Source organism: Muntiacus reevesi, chromosome 11 (assembly GCF_963930625.1).
Source record: "Muntiacus reevesi chromosome 11, mMunRee1.1, whole genome shotgun sequence".
NCBI classification, from domain to species: Eukaryota; Metazoa; Chordata; class Mammalia; order Artiodactyla; family Cervidae; genus Muntiacus; species Muntiacus reevesi.
The window spans coordinates 51,332,621-51,348,217 of record NC_089259.1 but is presented as its reverse complement, the minus strand read 5'-3'; the positions used below and the strand labels follow the sequence as shown (position 1 = coordinate 51,348,217).

The 15,597-nt window shown below is 36.4% G+C and overlaps 1 protein-coding gene across 2 annotated transcripts in view; it reads right to left on the bottom strand.

Annotated features, from left to right (window-relative positions):
- Positions 1-6,643: 6,643 nt before the first annotated feature.
- The window catches only part of NDFIP2 (Nedd4 family interacting protein 2), a 70,904-nt gene continuing 61,950 nt past the window's right edge, over positions 6,644-15,597 (bottom strand). For both annotated transcript variants that reach the window (XM_065902399.1, XM_065902398.1), the window contains exons 6-8: positions 14,763-14,829; positions 11,983-12,088; positions 6,644-9,940 (exon numbers count right to left, since the gene is read on the bottom strand). In XM_065902399.1, coding sequence (XP_065758471.1) covers positions 11,985-12,088; positions 14,763-14,829 — 171 coding nt within the window. In that variant the 3' untranslated portion in view covers positions 6,644-9,940; positions 11,983-11,984. The remainder of the gene's footprint in view (positions 9,941-11,982; positions 12,089-14,762; positions 14,830-15,597) is intronic.

The window sequence follows — 15,597 nt, the reverse complement described above, 5'->3', positions numbered from 1 at the left end:
ACATAGGGGCACATTAGTTTCTTCTTGAAAAGGTATTTATTCTTATTCTCTAAAGAGTATATGGGGAAATAGTTGCTTTTCTCAGAACATTATAGCTGTTTAATGACATAGTCAAGTATACTTGTATTGTTTGCTGGGGTTTCAATATTTGAAAAGTATTTAAAGAACAACAAAAAGAATTGCCAAGTACTTTGCTTTTATTGTACTGCCCTTTCTCATAAATATGCACATTTAAGGACTGTAATAATGCCTGCTCTATTAATTCAACATAATTGAATAATCATTTCTTTTCATATTTTGGTCTTCATTCATCCAGATTTGAATTTAGTTTACATCTTGTATGTAAATTCCAGAGGAAAGACAAACAATGAGAAGGAAATAACATGGAGAGTTACGTGGCCTTGCTTTGTATGGACAAGTAATAAACATTTCCTCCATTTGTAAAATTGTCTTTAAAAATGGATAATAGCATTAACAGTTCTAGTTGCTTACTTTAAATCAATATTTATGTCTTTATTCCTTTTGCTTCTAAGTATCATCATGTATTAATTTGTCCTTCCTTCAACAATTAGGTAAGCTCTAGTATTGAATAGAAAGTTTTTGCTTTATCTAAAATGCTTATTTAGGTTAAAGCAGATACTATATTTCAATGCCAATGTGCCTAATTAATTTCACTCGGAAAAATCACAGTACAAAAATGCTGTAGATGGCCGCTGTGAATGCTGGGGAGTTGTTTTTGGAGGGAGGGGTTGTGTGTTTGGCTTGGGTTTGGCTTGGGTTTTTGCTTAAGAGTTTAACGTCATTGTGTGGGGGGTGTGTTTGTGAGACAGAGAAAGATTCCTACCTTGGTAAAGTTCAGATGGGAGAAATACAGGTAAGAGTTAAAATACAGGTAAAAGTTTCTATCAGCTTGTATTTGCTAATCCGGAAGACAGTTTTGCAAATAGGTCACTCATTAAAAGTTTATGTGGTTAAAAAAAGAAGTTTATGTGGTGAATTCAGGAAGGCTCATCACTAGGAGAACAAGAGTGAAGGTTTTATAGAGCATTCTGGGTGGGCAGAAGCGTCTGCAGAACTGAAAGCTTACATAAAGTGTTGCTCCTCTTTTAAATTCAGGTCTCAGCTTTTACTATTTTAATTTTTATTGGAGTCTAGTTGCTTTAGAATGTTGTGTCCGTTTCTGATGTCCAGCAAAGTGAATCTGCTATATGTGTACATAGATCCACTCTTCTTTGGATTTCCTTTTAGGTCACCACAGAGCACTGAGTAGTTTCCTGTGAGATACAGTAGGTGCTCATTAGTTAGCTATTTCATACATTAATACGTGCTAAGTTGCTTCAATTGTGTCTGACTCTGCAACATTTTGTACCGTAGCCCGCCAGGCTCCTCTGCCCATGGGATTCTCCAGGCAAGAATACTGAAGCAGGTTGCGCCCTTCTCCAGGGGATCTTCCCGACCCAGGGATCGAACCTGCGTCTCCTGCACTGCAGGTGGATTCTTTACTGTCTGAGCCACTAGGGAAGCCCTATTTTGTATACAGTAGTGAATCCATGCCAACCCATTGCTCTTTCAAATACTCTTCCAGCCCTTCAATGAGCATTCAGTTACTCCTTCCCCTTAAGTAAACACATCTAATTGCTGTTTTCCTTCTCAGGAAATCAAAGGGAGACAAACTCAGTTATACAACTAAACACGTTATCCATTAATCATGTAGCTTTTTACTGATACATGAATGCTGAAGGGTGCTGGACCTGGGGGAGAGGAGTGATGTACTGTGAATTATTTAAGGAGTTAATGGTACTTTTTATCTTCTTCACTGAAGAATGTCATTGTTTCCATCTTTAAAGATTTTCAAATGTCACCCCCAAATCTGTGGCTCATCAGCAACAATATAATACTAGAGATAGAAATGTTTAAGATTTTTTTTTTAGAAATGTTTAAGATTTTTTAAAGCATTTTTAATTTTTTATGGACATGAGCAACTATTACTGTATAATCTGCTTCCTTCTCCAATAAAAGCTAAAAACTATTCCTACCTCCAAGAATCTTGCTAGCTTTATTTTCCAGGTATTTCTGGGAAAATGTCAGCATTTACAAGCCCCACCGTACACCTGGACTCTTTAGTCTCACGATTCAAAGTTACTACTTTCAGTTTCTCTGGGTAACATTTTCCTTTCATTCTCTTCCCAAGCTCCCATCACCAGGGCTCTGTCTATGTTTCACACAGCATCAAGTTCAAGGCTTAATAATCATAAAGCTTTACCTGCTTTCTTGCAACACACTGAAGTAAATAACCAATAACTATAACCGGTAGGATTTTTCTCCTATCTAAATGACTTATAGGATTAAGTACTTACTTCAACAGTCACATGAAAATTTATTGACATTTTCTTTCCTGGTTTAGATTTTAGTAACTGCACAGCTGAAATCCTTGTTATATGACAAGAGATTTTTGAATGAAACCTGCACCTTTCATGCTAAACTACAGACTCTGGATCTTGATGAATACCTTCTGTTTTCGTTGGCTTTCTCTAGCCAGGAAAAGGAGTTGCGGCCTTGGTATTGTAGGCAGAGTAGAAACCCAGATCCCCTACTTGGACTGCTCTGATGCTCAAGAAGGGGACCTCCTCACTCCTGCTGAGAAGGGAAGGGTATTCCAGCTCCTCACATGGTGTCCACTCACCCTGAGGAAGGGTGACCTGTTACCACTGTTGGTGAAAGTCCTAACTCCCACTAGACGTCTTCTGCTTTTCGATTTTATTTATTTAGATTAATTTGGCTGCCCCAGGTCTTAGTTGTGATATGTGGGATCTGGTTCCCTGACCAGAGATTGAATCTCGAACCCCTGCCCTGGGAGTGTGGAGTCTTAACCGCTGGACCACTAGAGAAGTCCCAGCCATAGACATTAAAAAATAAATAAATCCAAGACGAAGAACCCAACGTTTTTAAGAGGAAGCTGGTGAAATAATCTATCCCAGAATGAGAACCAAGCTGCCTACCAACTTACTTTCTGATCCCTTCCCAACCAGGACTGCAGTGCACTGGCTCCCTGAGCAAAAGCCACACGTCACCAACGATAAAGTAACAGCATCTCACGGTGAAATTCTGAGGGACTGGCCTACGGGCTTCCAAGCTTCACCCCAGGGCGATGTGTGCGTGCTTTTTCTGCCTCTACCAGCTGGATCGCTTCACTGCTTGGCACACAGGTACCTCCCTTCCCCTCTTTGTGTGATGATGCCCCTTAAAATCAATGGTCATCTAAGCAATGTTTGCTTAATTCCCACTTGCTTCAGAGAAGTTACAAGGAGCCAGTCCCGGGTGATCCTGCTGTAATCACTCTTGTCAGAGGATCTGGCAGATCAAATGCCCACACCAGGCAGGGCCTGCTTCAAGTCCGGGAGACATCAGCTAACTCTAATTGGCAGCCTGGTCAGCAAACACACAATATAATGTCTACCTCTTTTGCATAAACCTCACGTAATCCTCAGGTACATACACACTGTGCTTCCCAACAAACAGGTGAGAAAACTGAGGCGTTGGTTAAAGGAAATGTCTGAGCTGGCATAAGGGCTGATATTTGAGACCAGGTTTAGCCTGGCTCCAAAACCCTGTCTTTATGTTACACAAAGCCACCTCCCTTAATCAGCCACAGGCTCTTCAAGGAGAGAGAAGGGGAGATGCTAGTGAGAAAAATTACTTTTTTTTTTAAGCAAAAAAAAAATCAACTGGATGATGAGTCCAATTCTGCTCGTGTTCCAGGAGATGGAGAAAGAAACTGCCTTCTCAGCACGAACAGTTCTATTCTGTCCCAAGGCTCCCACACGACCCTGGAGACACAGCCCTGCAGAGAGAGCCATGTAGTGTGTTTAAAGGCAGGAAAACCAGAAGGCTCTCAGTGAGACAGGTCAAAAAACAACAACTTCAGAAGTGCTCCTTAGTGCTTTAAGATCTACTTTATGTACCTTTTCCTTGCCCTGGAGAAGTCTGACTGATGCGTTGATCCTGACATTTGTAACTTTCTATCATTAGTATACAAGGAGCTAGATATAGAGAGGAACACATGATAAGAGAGGAATCAGCAGTACTGCTAGACCGAACTCCCACCTCTTCAAACTATGGGAAGGAGATGTGCAGTCATTGAGCAGATGTATTTCATTGGAACCTCTGGAAATTGAGGCTGGGGTGTTAACTTCCCCCAAATTCTCTGTTGATTATAATGCACTGTACTGAATAACGGACTTCCCTGGTGGCTCAGATGATAAAGAGTCTACCTGAAATGCAGAAGACCCAGGTTCGATCCCTGGGTTGGGAAGATTCCCTTGGAGAAGGGCATAGCAACCCACTCCAGTATTCTTGCCTGGAGAATCCCATGGACAGAGGAGCCTAGCAGTCCATGGGGTCACAAAGAGTCGGACACAACTGAGTGACTAACACACATACTGAATAACAATCATAGCTCTAAAGAAAGGTTCCAAGAATCATTCCATCAGGAATTCACCCCTGGACATCCCATAGAGTCAGGGAAATTTATGGCTTGGTTGTCTCTTAAAAGTATGTAACTTTCACCTGAAGATTTAAGGTGAGGGTTTCTGCCATTGTGGCGAGTTACACAGTTTTTCTGGGTCTCTCCAATGTTTACATATTATTAAACTTTTGTTTGATTTTATCCAGTTTGGGGGGAGGGGAGTTCATTAATTAGGTGAACTGATGCTCTCCATAGTAATGATCATTTTAAAAGCCTGGATTTAAGAAGTGATACTTCACTTCCTCTCTCATCATCTATTATATTAGGATGAGTGGTCATCAATGCTTGCTAGCAATTGATGATCTGCAGGTCTTCTCTCTGAATGAATAAAATGGCAATTAAAATTTTAGAGCCCAAATGCCACAGTTAGTAAAACCAAATCACTATGCAGGAATTTAGATGGCTGAGAAGCTAAGTTTGATGGCAAAGAAACAATGCATTTCTACACTAGGGATTCCTGCACAAGTACTGTTCTTATACCTCCACAGAAGACTTCATACTTTCCAACAGGGTAATTTGTTGCTTTTCACATTCTGAGAGCAGAGGCTGCCCTCCAGGTTCTTCTTGAGCTTTGGACAAACTTTGGTCTTACTTGTGGATCTCATGATGCTCTGGTAAAGCTACAAGATGACACAGCTTTAAGGAAGGATAACCAGTGTCACTAAAGGTCAAACACTGACTTTAAAGATGAAAGAAGGAGGAATGTAATACAAATGGCTTTGTTTTGGAAGCTTGAGAGAGGAAAACTGCCTCCAAGGTTCTGTGAACCAGGGGCTTCCCTGGTGGCTCAGTGGTTAAAAAAAAAAAAAATCCACCTACCAAGGCAGGGGACACAGGTTCAATCCCTCATCTGGGAAGATCTCACATGTCGCAGAGCAGCTAAACCCGTGCTCCATGACCATTGAGCCTGTGCCCTAGCACTCGGGACCTGCAACTACTGAAGCCCGCGTGCCCCAGAGCCCCTAACTCCACAAGAGCAGCCACGGAAGCGAGGAGCCCACGTACCGCAACCAGAGAGCAGCCCACGCAGGAACAAAGACCCAGCACAGCCAAAAACAAACAAAGAAAATTATATCTATAAAAGGTTTTGTGAACCAGTATGGGATTCGGGTGTGCTATAATCTCAGCGGTTAAAGGGGTGATCACTCTCTCTCTTCCTTATCTGGGGCTTCCCTGATAAGGTGGCTCAGTGGTAAAGAATCCACCTCCCAGTACAGGAGACGCGTGTTGGATCCCTGGGTCGGGAAGATCCCGTCGAGAAGGGAATGGCAGCCCGCTCTAGTATTCTTGCCTGGAAAACCCCACAGATAGAGAAGCCTGAGAGTTACAGTCCATGGGGTCGCAAGAATTGGATGTGACTAAGCAACTATGATAACAACTTCCTTATTTAGCTGCTGGATTTTTCACTGGTTTCCATGAAAACCAAGTGGGGTTTTTAAAATCATATAGCTCAACCTCTCAAAATCAAACAAAAATTGAAAGCTAAGTTAAAAACATCAAGAAAAGTGAAAACAAGAAAACATACTGAGCTCTAAACAAACATTTTTCTTTTTAACTTTGATGAAGTAGGGAATGAGTTTTTTCTTTTTTTCTAACTAACTACAGGGTAGGTTGCATTTTAGGTCGTATGCCCCTGGTGGCTTAAGAGGGTTAAGTGCCTACCTGCAATGTGGGAGACCTTGGTTCGATCCCTGGGTCGTGAAGATTTCCTGGAGAAGGAAATGGTAACCCACTCCAGTACTCTTGCCTGGAAAATCCCACGGATGGAGGAACCTGGTGGGCTGCTGTCTATGGGGTCGCAAAGAGTCAGACACGACTGAGCGACTTCACTTTCCTTTCCTTTCCTTCCCTAATGAGAATATACCCATAAGCAGGTCTGATCTATGGTGACCACTAGTCTTTTGCAAAGTAGAAATAAACATAAGTTATTTGCATTTATTAAAATTAAACTGAAACCTATCTCCCAATATACAAATTACTCACTCTCCAACCTCATTCCATGTCAGTTGTTTTCCATGTAACATAAGTTCAAGCATATGAACATTTTGGGAGGCCAAGGTGTTGCTAATATATTGTCAATCAAACTGATTTTCAAAAGGATGCATGACAGGTTCACAGTTCCACATTTACTGAACTTTATTAACAAGTAAAACACATATTAACATGTTCTATATATGGGAAAGGACATTCAATAATAAATGGCACATTATCATCTAACAGTTGAACTTTATCAAGAATGAAGTTTTAAAAAATAATACACATATTTCATGACTATTTGAAGAATTAACAAAAAACCAACTTAACAGCAGTTTAAACATATAAAAGCTCACTATTTACTATTTACCATAAATGGAATCATTTCAATACAACTTCTATTAAAAAACAAAAACAGGAAAAAAAAAAATATATGTACTATATCTTCTACAGGCCTAACAGGTGTCTAGGCAAGGCTGTGACAACAGTAATTGACTCCTGCCCTAATACTGCAGTTCTCTCTCTCAAGGCAGTAGGTTTAGGCAGTCACTTCTCAATACAGTGGAGAGTTATATACAGGGTGATCATACAAATTCTCCTCCAAATTAGGACACTTATGAGAGAGGAGGCACAATTTAAGCTCAGGAAATAGTAATAACCAGGTTTGTTATGAGCAAACTCAGGATATATGTCACTCTAGTTAAATACAGTTACCAGATGCACTATCATTACCTTTGTGCTTTATGTGGATAGACCAGTTGGAAAAAAATTGTGGTAAATTAAGAAACCCTGAATTCTTCTCCAACTAGACCTTTGGAACTCCACTTTTCCTGTCATTAGCGGTTTTGCTTGAAATATTAGTGATTATTGTCTTAACAGGTTAACATGTATGATCTTCAAAGGCATGGGATATAGCTTACACACTCAAAATAAAATATAGACTCAAAAAGAAATTATTTCTTTTCTATTAAAAGGAGATTTTCATTTTAACCAAGTATAATAGAATTTGCGTTTTAAATTCCTAAAATATATCCTGGACACACTGTATAGAAAATGTATTTTTACTTAAATTTAGGCTTTTTTTTTTTTTCTCATGAAAACATAAAGATGGATTTTTCTGGTCATAATGAGCTTTTTCAAATATAACAGAAATAAGGTACTACATTTTTTTTTGTATTAGCTTCCAAGCTCCAGTTCACATTCATTCAAAAATTGTTCACAGGTACCCTAACAAGGATTCTGATTTTCAATTTATTTAAGGCAGAGTGCAAAGGCGGTTAAATGTCTCCAAAACGTAGCAGCAGCTATGCTGTCCAAGCTCACAGGAAATGAAGGGAAGTGTGTAGGATCTGATAAATCCAGGAGAGAATGCTGTTTTCGAAAAGAATATTCTGAGTCTCCTGATTGGATGATGAGATTTAAGACTATCAATGAACTCTACCAATTAAAGAGGATTAAGTAACAACACACTTGAATCTTACAGGTTTGTGGAGGAAAAAATCAAAACAAAAAGTGAAGTTTTGATGTTAGGTCAACATCTACATGCATAAACCAAGTATTAAGATCACAAAAACAAAAATTTAATAAATTGACATATTGATAGATGATCTAGCAATTTTAACTTACTCTGTATCATAGCTTACTGTCACTTAAAAACTATTACGAAGTATAGGTTTATAGGAAATTAATACGCAATAAAAACTTCTAACATGAGCTCACATTTCTTATAAATAAATTCTAATTTTAATTAATTTCCAATTCAGGCAACTAAATCAAATATTTTGTTTTCTTTATCCCAGTCTATTGTTAAAGGGTACCTTAATCAATAATCAAGGGTTCAAGATACTTTAATCAATAATAAAAAGGTTATGCAGGGGAGGAGAATAAATGATGGAAACAAAAAATAAGAAGCTCAGAAAAACAAAATGGCATGTTTAATTTACCAAAGACAATGAAGTAAATGAGAAAACACAGAGAAATACAAAGAAGTTATAAAGCATAATAAATTTTATTTTTTCAGAAGTGGAAAATGACCCTGAATAGTTTTAAATGTATCTTTTAGTAGCTGGTGTCTAATAATAAACAAGCAATCTATTTTAAATGTTCTATATAGTTGTATTAACTGATTTTTAAGTTTAAAAGGTAATTTTTAATGTTGGCATTCAAAAGCAAAGATATAACTGAAAAGAAGACAAATGAACCATAAAATGATTTGCAGAATGTAGTAGCTTATGAATGCAAAATCGATTCCAGTTGTTGTAATAATACATATTCATATACACTCTCACAACACTCACACCCCTATACTCCACAGACACATTTCCATAATTTGAAAACAAATATTTCATGTATCTCAATTCAGGAAATGATTTTTACAAGTTAACCTTACAATCAGAAAGCAAGAAGATATTAAAAGCACAAGTTTTTATTTGCTAAGCTAAACATCTAAAGGAAAATATTACAATGATACTGAAAGATATTTTTATTGGTATTTTAAAAGGCAAAATGCAAACGAGAATATCTCATTCAGAAAATTAATTTTAAAAAATGTCTTAAATGAAATAAATATAATATCTAATACAATCTCTTCCTCTAAGAATCTATAAGATGGACAATGCTAAAAACCAAGCTTCTCATTTGAGAATCCCCAAAGTTAGCATGTCCCTTTAAAAAAAAAGATTTTCTTATAAAGGAAATGTGGCATACCCACGTTTTCTAAAATTTGTCCTAAAACTATCTTTAACATCGAAATTTTCTAAATATATTAAGTCCACTTAAATTAAAATTAAGGAAAAGATACCTAGATACAATTTCTAAGAAAACAATGTAGAAAGTAATTTATGCATGGTTTGCATGGTTATTTACAGAAAGTTTCGCTAAATAATGATATAACTATCATGTTCGAAAGTCTGACAAATCCCTTCTAATAATCAGCACTGCAGGTTTCAAAAAAACTTTATATATAACAAAGAATGTTTCCTGTGAAAAGTTATTAGATAAATCTGAGAGCCAGAAACTAAAGCATCTGACATGGTTAATAATTTCAGGTTTATTATACTGAATGTCAGGTCAGAAGTCAATGGCATTTACATGCTGGAAGACTGTTTATCACTCAACTCTTTCAATTATATCAAACACTGATTAATCAAATGTGACTGGACTTGACTGCTACAACTGTATGGTTTCTTTCAAGTATATGCAAATCTTTTGAATGGGCACATATGCAACTGTGCAAAACCAATGAAACATAAATATTTAAAAGAATGAACAGAAATGGCTTTTAAGCATAAACCACTCTGCCATTCAATTTTGAAGCTCTATCTTTTCTTCACTAATTTGTCTTCTGTGTTTAGTAGTCTTCTATCCTATTAAAGTTGCAGGTTTACAGATGATCTGGAAATTTCACATTGATGTAAGAAAGGAATGTCTGGTCGATGCAGTCTAGGGACAGAGAGAGAATTAGTCTTAAAAGGTATTAAGTTGCAATTATCCAAATGATAGTACAATGAAAACCCATTTTATAGTATGACATCAAGAATATAATAGCCTTTTGGTAAGAATGACATGAAGTAGCCCAGATCAAAATGTATTCTAAAGTAACCTTCTAAAGGAGAGCATCTAAAAAATATTTACATCATATTTTAAACTCCTGAAAAGGCAAACAAGATAATCACACTGAATATTCACAGAATATCATTTAAATTAGTAAAATTACAAACTCTTAAGGTCACTATAGACAAGTTAAAGAGAAAATGTGACATCTTCAAGGGGAAGGAAGAAACCTTAATGGAAAATTTAAAATAATACTTAAATACAATCCAGAAATGCAACTGCAATCATCTTCAGCAGAATTAAGTAAATTATGTTAGCTTATGTAACAGTCATATAAGCATAAGATTTAAGCAACCAAATCACAAACCATATAATTTATGTATACTTAATCATAGCAACCTTGAAACATCTTGTACTTGGAGACACATCAGGAAGTTAAGTGTTCTACTAGACCTTTGGCTTATACAGTTCAAATACTTGAAAAGTTCAAAACAATGAAGTGTACTTGCTTTTAAAGTACTACAGCGAGGTATGAGGTCTCTTCATTGAAGATCTACTAGCCGCACAGTAAATGCATGCCTGTACTATACACACAGCCTCCAGAAACTTACTTGATAACTAGTAAGACAATCTCTGCTCATTTCTTTATTTTTCCATTTATTCAAGTTGTAGCCTTCATTGTTGATATAAACTGGTACATGTTAAGAAAACAGTAACAGAGCTATTTTCTTCACACAATCTTTACTCCTTGATCCAGTTTGTTAAGATCAGTGCATGGCACTGCTTACAACAGCCAAAACATGGAAGCAACCTAAATGTCCACTGAAAGAGGAATGGATGAAGAAGATGTGGTACGTATACACAATGGACTATTACTCAGCCATTAAAAAGAATGAAATAATGCCATTTGCAGCAACATGGATGGATGCAGAGATTGTCATATGAGTGGAGTAAGTCAGAGGAGAAATAGCATATGACATCTCTTCTATGGGTGCCAGGGGGAAGGGACAGTTAAGGAGTTTGGGATGGACAGGTACACACTGCTATATTTAAAATGGATGATCAACAAGGACCTACTGTCTAACACAGGGAACTCTGCTCATTGTTGGGTCGCAGGCTGGATGGGAGGGGAGTTTGCGGGATAATGGACACATGTATATGTTAGCTGTCCACCTGAAGTTATCACAACATTGTTAATCAGCTAAACCTCAACAAATCATAAAGTTTAAAAAAAAAAAAAGATGAGTGCATGGCAAATTGCTTTTCAGTCACAGATTTGGTTTTTTCTTTGTCTGTTTTAGCCTGCAGATATCTGTGTGAAATTCACACTGATGCAAAACGTGCATTCTTTCTGTTAAGTGTTTTGTCATATTCTGTTTTTCAAGCCTTTAGATGCTGAGCTGGTGGTTACTTCATGTACAACCTGTAGCCAAGCTCTAAACAGAAATTTAAAGGTCTGATTTAAAGTTTTAGTTTACTCATAATGTGGTTTTTTAAAAACTAAAATGTAATGAAATTCAATTTTTTAAATGGAAGTTATCTTAAAAGTTTGCAATTTTTAAAATTTCAATACTGTTAACAGTATTCAAAATCTATTAAAAATGCTAAATTTGAGTAAACAACATGAGTACACATTAAGCTTTAATATGCATGGGGTGAAGGGCTTCCTTGGTGGCTCAGTAGTAAAGTAATCCATCTGCCAATACAGGAGACAAGGGTTTGATCCCTGGGTTGGGAAGATCTCCTGGAGGAGGAAATGACAACTCACTCCAGTATTTTTATTTGGAAAATCCCATGGACAGAGGAGCCTGGAGATCTATAGTCCATGGGGTCTCAAAAGAGTCAGACACAACTTAGCGACTAAACAACAAATGCGTGGTGTGCATCTGAATACAAAGGGAATAAACAGTTAATATATTAATATTTCTTACCTCTATAATAAGAAGAAATACCTTGTCCTATGAGCAGCTGCCATACTTTCAGACATGTTTCTGACTTTTAGATAATTAACAAATCCTCTGAAGAAAAGAAGCAGGCCTGAGGAGGTTGAAATATATGGATATATTATGCTCTTACAACTAGAAAGGGGACATGATAAATATGAAATAGACAATTACAAACAAGGTCCTCTTGGTCGAAGGAATTTAATGTGTAGGATTCCATTCAATCCACATTTTACACTATAATGGTAGCTCTATTGTAAGGAAATATAATAAAATTTTACTGCTACCTCCAAATTCTTTCAATTTGCTAAGCCTAGATGTATCTAAAGTAAAGCAAATCTAGCCATCAAAGTCCTAACTTACACAAAAATACACACTTATAAAAGTATTTTTTTTAACAAGGAAAGCTACCTAATGTGTTTAAACTGATTCAACTCATAGAAACCCCATTTTACATGAAAGTTTTAAATCACTATAACGATTAAGCAAACTAGGACATATTTACTGATATAAAGTATTCAACAGAGAACATATGCAGTATATGTAATTGCTAACAATTGTAGGATAAGCCTGTCTGGCCAGATCAGGTGCCTGTCATCTGCAAAATCTATATTTAGAGATACGTGCATCACATAAATAATTCAATTATTAGTTATTTCCAAGTAATAACAGTAGTTTAATTTATAATAAAAAAATTTGAGAAAAATCAAGACAGGAGACTTTGGAAGTAGGCACTCTAGTGAGTTCTTGAATGATTTGAGATACAGCTTCTATTTCAGTGTTCTCCTCTATAAAACAGTATTTTTAAATAATAACCATTTACATCAGAAATACCTTTAGTAGTTGATAAAACAAAGCCTGTGAAATGTCTCAAAGTTTCAGATGAAAAATATCAGCTAAGTGTCAAAAGCATCACCATTATTAGCGAAGTCTTTGATGTACTTAAGCATACAATTCTAAGGGAAATATTTATTAACTCTAGTAAATTTTTAACCAGGTAATGAGGGGGTGAGGTGGAGTTGGGGCAAGAAGCAGATGATACGTATTTAGGGAACTTTCCTCACCAGGAGGACAAGCCTGTCAGTTTAAATTCAAAGTCTCAAATGAAATTTGTAACCCAATTCTAAGACAATAATCGAAGCCCTAAAATAAGAAGCATGGTTACAATAAATTAGAGACAGAAGACAGAAGAGCGACACAAATAATGACTTAAAACAAGTGGTATAAATTTCACCTAAATCTGATCCCATCTGCTTCCCATATCCTCTTTTCCCTGTGTGACCCCCACTCTGAATTCCTCCCTTATGCCCTTCCAGATGCTGTTCAAAGATAATGACATTGTGATCCAAACATAAAAGTATTACTGGAAAATGTAAACCAAAATTATTTGTGAAATCCCTTCTGTAGTCTATGAAGCTGCTGTTGCTAAGACCTATTTTGCTCTGCTCAGGCACTTTCCAAAATTAGCCAATTCCCACCCAGAAACCAATCAAGCAGCAGCAATGGTTTCTCAGCGTTCTGGGGTGTGCGCAACATTCTTCTGGGTATGTGACAGCAACATTCCCATCACGGATTAAGCTTTCACATTCCCCTAAATGCTAGATTATGGCTCTGATGAGGAACGGGGGCTGTGCCTGCATTCTACTGTGTTCCACGGTTGCCTTCATAAGACTCTTCAATCCCCTAATAATATTTATAAGCAACTATCTCACTCAATGTGCTTAAACACCTAAAAGACATTATAAATTTTTTCACTTTTGAGTAAGAAACTCCGTCAAGCACAGAATCAGTCAGAAAACAATTAACAAGACAAAAAAAACTGGTTAAACTTTTGTCCAATCAGACTCCCCAACAAAATCACAAGAGATATATAAATAATTGAAATAATTTCACTATAATTATCAGAGAAAGAATCTAGGCTCTTTAGTGACCTTTGCTGACCACTAAGATTTTGTTTCCTGAAAAATCCTACAGATAAAACAGCAGGACTAAATAAAAACGCCAGGAGAACACTGCCACCTACTGAAGTGCTGTTTTCCAGTACAAGTAATTTACTACGGAAATGTGGACTCTTAAACCTAAAGAGAAACAACACGTATTTTTCATTTTGGTAAATAAATTTGAAATGTGGATTACAAGTATAATGTGATTTTAAGATTAACTTAATTATCATACATCTAAAGAGGAAAACACAAGGAAACACAGATTGGAAATCCATAAAATTCATCAATATTAATAAACGATACGCCTGGTAAGAAGAAAACTCAACAGAAGCACTGTGATCATTAAGCATGAACCCTTCCCTTACGCCTGACTGATTAATGATTAATGCAGAGTGCACTTCAAAAGTGTAAAGAATGTTTCAATGATCCAAAAATAAAAGAATAGGTAGAATATCCAACTAGCCTCCTCTCAACATTTCCTACAGTAATTAAAAGAAAATCACGCATGCCTATTTTCCAAAATAAATGCTGAAGGCAATTATTTGTTAATCATCTTACTATTTTCAAGTTTAGCAGTATTCAGTTACCATTCAACCACTGATTCTTTAAATTGACAGGCTCTGAATTTTAAATCAGAAACCAGAGTGTTATGTAAAACTATCTGGATAGCCAAGATGACATGTGTTTGGATATGAGAATTTTTCAACAGAAAATTTTTCTTTCATGTAAATAACACAGTATACTTACATCTTACAATTTTAGGAAATACCAAAGTTAAACTAAATGCAAATGAGTCATACTGAAATGCATTAAAAATAAACTTACCAAGTACAAGAAATATCCACCAAAGCCAGTATTGTCCATTGAAATATCCAGTAAAATAATCAGAAAACTATGGAATAAACATAAATATATTTACTGTATTTATGGACCTAAATTTGAAAATCATAGATTAACCTCAGTTTCAGAATGATTTAATACAAATAATCGTCAGCACATAAAACAGCACAAAAAGAAAGAGAAAAGAAAGAAATTACACAAAATTATCTGAGAAAAAAAAACTTTGAGAAGTTTTTTATCAGCAAACAAACTTACGCAAATTATTTAAGAAATAAAAATCAGTTTCAAACTGCCTGTAAGGAAGAAAGATAAGTGCTATGTAACCAAATCCAACATTTTTCTCATTAAAGAGTTCACATGTCAGTTCTTTTCTCATAATCTCTCAAAGCCTCAACTACCATCTCAAACACACTACAGCAACCCGCTGCTTTAGATATTAACACCAAAAGCCACATTAGTTTAATCTTATCAGATGGGGATGTTCTGCTGACCTCTAAAAAGAAGAGCTTTTGACCTTCTGCACACCCCCTACTGTTAATCACTGCCAAGAATACTAGGCACATAAAGACCCCCAACTCATTAGAGTCTTTTTTATTTTCAAACTAGATGCTCCAGCATTCATTTCCCAACAGTGAGCTGAGAACAGCTAAATGAACCCTAAAGTGGCATTTCAACAGTTCCTACTAGTGGCCGTGGTAGACAGTGTTTAAATTCTCTGTGAAATGAGAATGTGAACAGACAGATGGAAGGCAGGGTTTGATGACACTGAACACAGGTATCTTTGCCTTGATTTGATTGTGGACATGATGATTCATTATTT